The sequence below is a fragment of the Pelecanus crispus genome, chromosome 2, assembly GCF_030463565.1.
Source record: "Pelecanus crispus isolate bPelCri1 chromosome 2, bPelCri1.pri, whole genome shotgun sequence".
NCBI classification, from domain to species: domain Eukaryota; kingdom Metazoa; phylum Chordata; class Aves; order Pelecaniformes; family Pelecanidae; genus Pelecanus; species Pelecanus crispus.
The window spans coordinates 89771493-89782431 of NC_134644.1; the positions used below are offsets into that span (position 1 = coordinate 89771493).

Below are 10939 nucleotides of genomic sequence, written 5' to 3' on the forward strand. Positions count from 1 at the left end.
CAAAAGATTATGATTATACTTTTTATTTGTGTTCAGATTTGTGAAATTGCATTGACGGAAAAGCTTTACATTGTTTCTTTGAGAATTCTTTGAATTGTGTATGGTGTTACAGAATCTCCTGGGTGTATGTCATGTAAGATCTGTTTCTACAGAAATCTAGTTATTACTCAAGAGAATACAAATAACATAAATTCACCATGGCAAATTTTTGAAATTAAAAATTTTATTCTGGCTCCTTCTTTGCCTAAAATTGTGTCTTATACTAATATTTAATATTTAATTCTATGATGTTAATGATACAGGAAAAACAATTCAATGTTGAAAGAACAAATACAACGTTAAAAGAAAAAATGTCTGGTTTTCCAATTTGTATTTATCTTGTGCAGTATAAAAATGTCAGTTCCTTGTTCGGCAAGACATTCCAGCCCAGCCAAGCGTGGCTTTTTTATGCAAGCATGGTTTATTTATAGCTCTTATGAAATTTTTTCACGATAACATTTGAATTGTGCAGTTTGTCCATTTTGTCATTTTGATGTTTTCTTTTTACTTTTCTCACAGTTTTTATTTATTGTCATTACAATTTTTCCCCCATCTGTCCACAGTTATCCTTATAGCATACATGCTCACATCTCAAAGCTCTTTCCATTACATCTTTGCCAATAGTCTCTGTGCTTAAATCCTTTCATTGCTGCTAGATTCCTGATCAGGAATCCTCAGTTTTTCTTCATTATATTTGGTCCCTGATGCTTTTCTTTCTGGCCTGCATTTTCATTGCTGCTTCTGTAGCTGTATAGTGACACTGGATCATTGACTCTTTTTTAGATTTATGCCAGAGGATGGAAGGAGGCGGTTATGCTTCCTGCTCAGATTTGAATACAGGGCCTTCTTTGGGTGTAGACCCAGGAAGATGCACATGGAGAAAAATTTGTAGGATTTTCTTATTTATATGGACAAGGTAGCTGAGCTGAAGTGTTTGGGGCTTGTAGACACCATGACAAAAATGAAGTAGAGCATTAAGCAGAAATGAAAGGCTGTTCTTATTATTGGTAATAACACTTGCTGTCACCTTTTGGATTTAGCAGTATAAGAGCTGCAAATTTTTTCTTTCGGGATGAGAAACATGACAGATGTTAATATTAATGCTTAGCTCATGGATATGGTGTCACTTACTACCAATAGGGAATTACATTTCAAGCTGAGTCCTTGAACATATCCTTAGGTTTTTAAGGTATTATTTCTGGATGACTTTGTTGTGTGATTGTCATCTTCTCAGTTGTTGTAACTTGAAATATAATTCTCCTTAGAACTGTCACTTCTTTGAAACTGCTTTCTCCTTCTGCTGATAAAGACGTGTGCTAAAAAGTGCGTATTGGGAGTGTTGCACTTCTCTAACAACTTCAGTGGGATTTCTAGGTGACCACTTAAACTTTAGTTTATTGTGGCAGTATTGGTGCTGGGGGGGTCGGGGGGAAGAAAAACGACCCACAAAGAAAACCAGGACTGTGTCTGTTCTCTTGCAATTAAGCTTAATAACACAGGCTGACTGTGTACATTGCATACCACTTAGCCTTGTACCTCTCAGATTTCATTACTCTGGGTTTTTTTCTCTTCGGAGTTTATGAAATAATGTGAAAGTTGTATTGCAGCCCAGCAGAGCAGTGTTATCACGTCATGAAAGGAAGTTACGCACTGCAGAGTGTGTAGCACGAAACTGTTCTGGGATGCTTAAGGATCCGCAGGCTGTTTGAATAATGTTGAAGCACTGTGTAAAGTGGGAGGAGGCAAACCTGGTGCACTCTTGTCCATACCGCATGCTGGGAAGGGTCCCTGGTGTATGTTACAAACTCTGATTGTGGTTGGGTGTTATGTGAGAGAGTCCTAGTTGGCCCAGACCAATAAAATACCAGGGAGAGTGCTAAAATTTAGCAGTGTGAACAGTTGGTGTTCCAGGGGTCATACTCACTGCCCAGCCTTGTTTTGTTTAACAACCTGCCACTGCAGGAGATAAAACGATAAACTGTTAGAAAGGAGCTGTGCTAATAATTTGTAACAAGTTGCATTTCAAGGAAGGGAAGCAATTAAAAATCGGATTCTTGAACAACTGGGAAGTCAGTGGAGTTTTTCATGCATATGGGGGAAATGATGATGGAGTTTTTTTCTGAGTGTAGGAAAGCAGAAGCAGCAGTCATCACCTTATATATATACTGAGAACATTAACTTCTTTTCATGCAAAATATGTATTCATTTGAAATTCCCTACTAATCACAGATATGTGAGTTTATTTCTGCTCTTGGGCTGTATCTAGAGCTCAATCTGCCACTGCTTTGGCAGCTGATGGGCAGACCAGCTGAAGGTTATTTTGTATTCTGTGGTGGTTTCCCTCTTTGAACCACTGAAGATTTTATCTCTGTCCTCCAGCAGTATTAGGGAAGTTGGGACTGACAGTCTAGCATAAAAAAAAAGAGAGAGTGGCAAACAGGCAAGATATTATTAAAAAAAAAAAAAGCAAAGTTTTTTATGCAACATTACATAGCAGAAAGGTAAAACAGCTGCTTACTTTACCCCCTGATTATACCAATATATGTGTTGCAAATTAAAAGACATGCAGGCAATCTACCTCTTTGTAATCTGTGTTCCGTAAGATTTTTTGTTTGTTTTAGAAGTATTTTAAGATAGATTACTGAGATTGTTCATGTACCACATTCAATTAAAAGTAAAAGGCCATAGATGTATAAAAGAACAAGTGGGTCCAAATTTGTAAAATTAGACTTGGGACTTTTCTGTATATGTTAGGAAAAAAAAAATTAGGCTAGCAGAGCCTAGTAAGACTTCCATGGGCGTGCACAATCTGTAATTATGGCCTTAAGGCCACTGCTTGCTCTGCTTTAGGGGAGAGTTTTCTTTATACAATAAATGCAATCTGAATTCCAGTGATACCAAGCTTGATTTCTTCAATCAATTGACTCAGCTATAACACAGAACACTTTGCTCCCTATTCTAGTTGCAGAATAATGTGGAAACCATTTATTTCTTAACAATAAGATACTGAAAAAAAAATCAGCATTGCTGAAAGTACCACAGTATATTTTTATGAGGTTTCACAAGCCCAGATTAAGGAATATGGAGAAGAGCTCAAGTTTAACAGAAAAATGAAAGAAATATTTCTGCATGTCATGTGCTATAGGTATATAGGAGTCATTTCCACAACCCTATATCAAAAGAAAATACTGATTTACTGTATGTCTTTTAATCACTTCTCTGTTGGGGTTCTTCTACAGGTTATTGAAAACACTTTTTTATTTTGTGTGTCTGTGTGTGTGTAGTATCTGGATACCTTGTAAGGAAAATAGTATGTTTTATTACAGGTATTTTATAATCTCTGTGCAAACATTATTTCCACAGCATGATGATCTTACTCGGTGTCAGACTTTTTCAGATTAAAGAATTATCTGTTCATCTCATTCTAATTTCAGTAGGGATCTGTAAATTGAATGAATATAAATGGCATTATAAGTGGCTGGTGTCATGCCTCTAAAGAGGAAGTTGGCGTGAATCTTGGGATTCAGGCATCAGAAGTATACCTTGACATGAACAAGCAGAAGAGGACTTCAAGGCCTAATGCAAATAAATAAAAAATAAATACCATATTTTGCACCCACTGCAAACAAGAAGAACAAAACCTAATGATTTTATAACAAACTCACCATGCTGGAGATTTCCAAGAAGATAAGTAGGAGAGGGGTGGAGAAGAAAAGATAATGAACTTCAATGCAGTGGAACCTGATGCTCAGTTCTTGGCTGAGCAGCAAGGGTGTTACTTCCCACCTCATATCTATTTCTTGTGTATTACCAAATATATTATGCTATGATTTTATAGTGATGTGGGGCTCTACTATCAGTTTTTCTCAGTACCGCTATCGGGTGATATGTAAAAGCAAAATGTTGAGAGAAGTGAGTTAAAATGAATGTTTTAAAATGTGGCACAGAGCTTGATAGAAGGTGTGGCATGAAGACTAGTCGCCTGGTAAACGGTTCATATCCAGTTAACAAAAACTTAACTCCTCCATTCAAATATTCATGTGGAAAGTAATCAGTCCTATGGTCTAAAATATGCTGTGCCAGCTGTATTGTTGCACTAGGTTTTCCCAACGTGTCACAGACTTCATTTTTCCATATATTATGATAAACATATTTAAAGCCATAGCTACAGTGGTAAGGAAAGTGGTAAGTAAAAAGACGTTTTCTGGTTGGTTTGTAATAGGAAGACAAACCCGGCAGACATATTTTTTCACTTATCACCACTGTGTTGTTTGTTAAAAAACTCCGAACCTGCAACCCTGCAGTTTGGAAACTGTGTGACTGTTAATCATGGGCAAGCGGTATGAGAGGAGAGCTCTTTTCTTCCAATCTCTCATCCCATTTCTCAGTCCACATCTCTCTCTCTCCACAACTGCTCACGTCTCTGACTTCTCACCGTCTCCAATTTTGTTTGATTTATCTGTGGGCTCTTATTCAGGGGGCAGTACTTTTAAAGTAGTGACAACAAATTGAAATTAAATTTTACACACATGAAAATAAGATATAACTATGTATTATCGTAGCATTTCTTCGCCTTAACTCTCTTTATACCTCTTAATTTTTTGGACTTAAAGAGAAATGAGTGGCAGCTTACTATCCTAATTGGTGCCTATAAATGCTCTTGCAATGTGCGTGTAATAAGCATTAGTATTCTCATTGACTGTAATATATGCCAGATGGGCCTGTAGGTGGCATAATGATGACATAATCTTGCATCACTTTCTCTCCCCTTTCCTTACTTACCTTTAACTTCTACCAGTTTAGAACATGGTAGAAGTTTAGCCCCAGCCAGCAACTAAGCACCGTGCAGCCGCTTGCTCACTCCCCCTACCCCGGTGGGATGGGGGAGAGAATTGGAGGAGTAAGAGAGAGAAACACTCCTGGGTTGAGATAAGAACAGTTTAATAGTTGAAATAAAGTAAAATAGTAATGATAATAACAACAATATAATAATGATAACAGTAATAATAATAATATACAAAGCAAGTGATGCACAATGCAATTGCTCACCACCCGCCGACCGATACCCAGACAGTTCCCGAGCAGCGATCGCTGCTCCCTGGCCACCCCCCCCCCAGTTTCTATACTGAGCATGACATCATATGGTATGGAATAGCCCTTTGGTCAGTTTGGATCAACTATTCTGGCTGTGCCCCCTCCCAGTTTCTTGTGTACCAGGCGGAGCATGGGAAGCTGAAAAGTCCTTGACTAGCATAAGCAGTACTCAGCAACAACTAAAACATCAGCGTGTTACCAACATTCTTCTCCTACTAAATCCAAGACACAGCCCTATGCCAGCTACTAGGAAGAAAATTAACTCTACCCCAGCCAAAGCCAGGACAGACATTTAATATCTGTTCTCTTCCCTTTCTCTTCCCTTCCTCCGTCCCTCTTCTCTTGACCTTCTTCCACTTGACCTCCCCAGAGCATGAGTCTTTGGCCACTGTCCTTTCAGTTGTTTTCTGAAAGCTCAGTTATCTATAAAACCTATCACAAACAGTAAGACATGAAAGTCTTATTTTAACTTTTACTAAAGACCTTTTAATATTCTCTCAGAATCAAGAGGATTTTATGTGGTGGATGAATTCCACAACAGATATTCTCAGAATTCCAGGTATTCACATATACAAGTGTGCATATACTACCAACAGCATAACATGGAATTAAATCACTAGCAAACTGGGCTCAAAATGTTTGTCAAAGTTCATTTAGAGTCTAAGACAGGTACATGAGCTTCAATAATCTTATTTATGTAATGCTAATTACTTTCCTCTGCCTCCTCTTTTTCCTCTGTTGGCCACAAATGCTTCCTATCAAGTTTTAATTCTAGATTGTGCATTTTCTAGGACTGTCTAATTTTAAGATGCCCTGTACGTCTGCTCAATGGGAAACAAACAGTCAATGACATTTTTAATTTTTTGCTTCATTAAAATGATACTCTGATTTTGGTATTGTAGATAATACAGCCAGTATCCTGACAAGACGACGGAGATACAGTCGAACCACTCAAGACATCTATTACCTCCCGGTTTTGATTTCTGATGGTGGAGTGCCCCCTCTCAGCAGCAGCAGTACTCTCACAATTAGGGTTTGTGCGTGTGAGAGAGATGGACGAGTGAGAACTTGCCATTCTGAAGCTTTCCTCTCCTCGGCTGGCTTAAGCACAGGAGCTTTAATCGCAATACTGCTCTGTGTTGTCATTCTTCTTGGTAAGCCATTTTCAATATTGAGTAATGTTATCCTTCCACTGGTTCTCTGAATCTGACAGGGCAGAAATTTTTAATACGATATGTTTTTGAACCAGAGGCTGCCTGGTAGTAGGAGGTAATTAGAAACACATAGCTGTGATTAGGGGGGAAAGGTTTAGCTAAAATAAATAGGGACAATACTTTAAAGTACATTCATGAATATCTGGAATCCACTAGAAATTGTTTTTCAGAGGTTATCAAGTAATTAGCACTGCAGATCTTTTTTCTGTAATTTGGAAAGATTTCAAAAGATTTCAAAAAGCCACTGACTCTTAATTCCATGTCTAGAACAGTGTGAAAAATGGTAGAAAAGAGATGAGGAAAGCTTTTTGAAATGCATTACACTGTAAGAAGCGCCATTAGCACTGTACAAAAGCCATTTCTTAATTACCTTTGTGGGATAAGCTGATAGCAATACACAACATAATCCACAGGGGCAAGGGACATATGAGACTTTAAGATGACTCCATTAGATAAATGCCCTTGCAAGTGCATTTTCTCTTGACTTGTTTTTTTGCCCAGACCAGTTTGAATGTTACCCATTAGTTAATATTCTTTTTTTTTTTTCCTGGCAGAGGCACAACTTGCTGGGTACGTATCTCTGTACTACTCATATGCCTTTCTGCATTCTTAGAGAGACAGAAAGAAATAATGAGAATTGCACTGTGACCCACATAGGAGATTTTGAGGATTTTTTTTTTTTTCTTTTTCCCAAGGCTCTACATTTTCTAAAGACTACTCTTCTCACAGGTTACTTCAGAACTACCTTGTCAGAAAGCTGTTTTAAAATGTATAGTAATGCATTTAGTTTATAATCTTACGTTTTATCATCCAAGATTGAATATTCATAAGAGAAAAAATAAGCCATTTTAATTCAATATATATGCTAAATGTCGGTTTTAATGAAGCACTGAAAGCCTTTAACAATGCTTCTGAAAAATGTCAGCCTTAGTTACTCATTTCTCATTTAACTGAAAGTATGTTATCCTCTTTTATCTTCTTCATGAGATCCCTGATAATCTAACTAGTGGATTTCATTATCAGCTCAAGAAACCTCAGCGATCCCCACAAAGAAAATATACAGTACAAGAGTGCTCTTTACTGGCCCTTTGGAAGATGAGGCTGTATCAGGAGTTTGTAGTTTCGGTACAGCGTTATTAATTTTCCCCTTAATTGTGTGGTCTCAGCCTGTTGCACTTTGGCATGTTGCTATGTCAAAACACAGCTGTATGGATTTCATGGGGGCTTTCCAGTCATACAGTAATCTATCTTTGGCTCTGTTTTGGGGCCAGCCTTGTTTAATATCTTTATCGATGATCTGGACGAGGGGATTGAGTGCACCCTCAGTAAGTTTCCAGATGACACCAAGCTGGGTGGGAGTGTCGATCTGCTGGAGGGTAGGATGGCCCTGCAGAGGGACCTGGACAGGCTGGGTCGATGGGCCGAGGCCAACTGTATGAGGTTCAACAAGACCAAGTGCCGGGTCCTGCACTTCGGGCACAACAACCCCATGCAACACTACAGGTTTGGGGAAGAGTGGCTGGAAAGCTGCCTGGCAGAAAAGGACCCGGGGGTGTTGGTAGACAGCCGGCTGAACATGAGCCAGCAGTGTGCCCAGGTGGCCAAGAAGGCCAACAGCATCCTGGCTTGTATCAGGAATAGTGTGGCCAGCAGGAGCAGGGAGGTGATTGTCCCCCTGTACTCGGCACTGGTGAGGCCGCACCTGGAATACTGTGTCCAGTTTTGGGCCCCTCAATACAAGAAAGACATTGAGGTGCTGGAGCGTGTTCAGAGAAGGGCAACAAGGCTGGTGAAGGGTCTGGAGCACAGGCCTTATGAGGAGCGGCTGAGGGAACTGGGGTTGTTTAGCCTGGAGAAGAGGAGGCTGAGGGGAGACCTTATCGCTCTCTACAACTCCCTGAAAGGAGGTTGTAGTGAGGTGGGTGTTGGTCTCTTCTCCCAAGTAGTTAGTGATAGGATGAGAGGAAATGGGCTTAAGCTGCTCCAGGGGAGGTTTAGGTTGGAAATTAGGAAAAATTTCTTTACGGAAAGGGTGGTCAAGCATTGGAACAGGCTGCCCAGAGAGGTGGTGGAGTCCCCATCCCTGGAAGTGTTCAAAAAACGGGTAGATGTGGCACTTTGGGACATGGTTTAGTCTAGTCTACCCTTGACTGGTTTAGAGTGGACTTGGTAGTGTAGGTTAATGGTTGGACTGGATGATCTTAAAGGTCTTTTCCAACCTAAACGATTCTATGATTCTATTCTATGATTCTATTCTATGATTCTATTCTATCTTCATGTAACACGTTACACAACAAAGGCATTGCTCACTTAAGAATATAAGTACGCTCTTTTCCAGATTGGACGGGTTTGGTGACCCTTGGTTACAGACACGTGCCTGACGTAATGGTCCCGAATACCAATATTAGCCTGAAAGTATTACACCTCTGTATCCATGACTTAGTATCTGCTATTTCTGTAGCATACATGTACTTACTTCAGATGTAAACTTTAAACCTAATCTAATAGCTGCAGTTTTCTCTTTAGCAATTGTGGTCCTTTTCATCACCCTAAGACGTAGCAAGAAGGAACCCTTGATCATTTCAGAAGAAGATGTCCGGGAAAACGTTGTGACGTATGATGATGAGGGTGGTGGAGAAGAAGACACAGAAGCGTTTGACATCACAGCACTGCGGAATCCATCAGCCGCTGAGGAGCTAAAATACCGGAGGGATGTTCGTCCTGAAGTGAAGCCTGTGCCCAGGCATCATGCCTCATCAAGCCTTGACAGTATAGATGTTCAGGAGTTCATTAAACAAAGACTGGCAGAGGCTGATCTGGACCCCAGCGTGCCCCCATATGACTCCCTACAGACATATGCCTATGAGGGTCATAGATCAGAAGCTGGATCTATCAGCTCTCTGGATTCAGCCACAACACACTCTGACCAGGATTATAATTACCTTGGAGACTGGGGACCTGAGTTCAGGAAGCTAGCTGAACTCTATGGGGAAATAGAATCAGAAAGAACAACTTAGTTGTAATTCCCAGAACAGAGGAGTTCCTAAACGACTGGAGATATAACAACAGCAACGGTAACAAAAAATGAATACAGTACTTGGAACTGAGCAAGTTGTATGCAGTTACTGTAGAACAAGTGCCCTTTTCATATTTGAAACTGGGTTCTCCAATTGGAAGAAAGTCAAATTTTGAAAAATACAGGAAAAAGAAGCTGTTGTCCCTTGTGTATATTTTTTAATTGCTCAATAAAGTCCGTGGTACCGTATCTGTAACAATACCTAAAGTAAAGCCAAGCAATGACATTTTTATTGCGGTATGCTTAACATCTCCAAGCTACAGTAAGTTTATGGTCATGCCTGTTTAGGAAGATAGCTAACAGAGGAGCAAATCTCTTGCAGGTGGTTGTGATGTTGCATTTCTAGCTGTGCTCTAGGCCTTGTGATCCCAATGTGAGGTAGCCAATGAGGTTTACTATCAGTGTGAGAAGTGCTAACGGTGTGTTTCCTTTACAGAAGGGATAAGCCACACCTGTCCTCTTAAATAAATGGTCCTTTGATGATTTAATCTTATTGAATTAGCAGGTTGCATTGAGATGATGTCGTTTCATTATGTCCTTCATAATCTTTCTATCGGTAACCAGCTAACAGAGGGAGGGCACTGTTAGCTGTTAGCCCAGACATGGCTCTAGCCCGTAACCCCAGACCTGCTCTGTTACTGCGTGCTGGAGGAACTGTTGTTTCCAGTGTTGTGCTGCTGCTTTTTGTCTTTTCACGGGAACACCATTCATTTAAATGGAATGGGTCCAAAGTACTCTTTATGCAGCAAAGCAGATGAAGCATAGGCTCTTTCAATAAAAACAACAATGGCAGCACCATTAAACTACGCAGTCGTTTGGTTCACTGTGCTTCACTTATGTCAACAGATGAAGCTTTTCAAGTCTTTCGCTGGTCTGAGTCCAGGAGCTACAACAGTCAGTTTACAACACAGAGTTCTTAATCATAATGTCTATTTCTGTGTGTGACTAAAAGCAAAGCAGAGGTGCTGGTAAGACATTGGAATAGAGAAAACTGAAACAGAGAGAGTAAGATGATGATGCTTTTTTCTTTTTAGTTCAATCTACTGATATTTAATTTCTCCTAGAGTAATTTCCATCTAAGCAGAGCAAGCTTTTCTCTCCCTATTTCAAGCATCATGGGAACAGGAACATTTTAAGTCAGTGGAGGAGGAAAAAATTCAAATGTACCATTATTGTGGTTCCTATGGATTAAATAAATTGATCTCCTGTGTTAGTAACTTTTTAGCATTGTAGAACTGCTTAATATTGCAGGCTGCTTAATACTTAATCCAGCAGCTTCGTATGTTTTCCTTTGTTTTGTTTGAAACTTTAACCTTTTGTTTGTCTTTCTTGTGATAATACTGTGACAGGACCAGGAGCTCATAATATTCCATGAAAGATTATGACTATAAGGCTCACCATCTATTACAGTCTTCTGCTTCTAAGAAAATTGCAGCTCCGCTTTGGAAATCGAACTTCTTGCAATATCCATTTGATAGGGAAACTGTCCAGAGCAGAAGCTGTGTACTGTTTTTTT

The 10939-nt window shown here is 39.6% G+C and overlaps 1 protein-coding gene across 3 annotated transcripts in view; it reads left to right on the plus strand.

The window, feature by feature from the left end:
* Positions 1–9364, plus strand: part of CDH18 (cadherin 18) — a 193610-nt gene extending 184246 nt beyond the window's left edge. For 2 of the 3 annotated variants that reach the window (XM_075706162.1, XM_075706163.1), the window contains 2 exons: positions 6036–6287; positions 8874–9364. In XM_075706162.1, coding sequence (XP_075562277.1) covers positions 6036–6287; positions 8874–9364 — 743 coding nt within the window. Of the gene's footprint in view, positions 1–6035; positions 6288–8861 lie in introns of all 3 variants that reach the window. The other variant, XM_075706161.1, reaches the window with a different exon arrangement.
* Positions 9365–10939: the final 1575 nt, after the last annotated feature.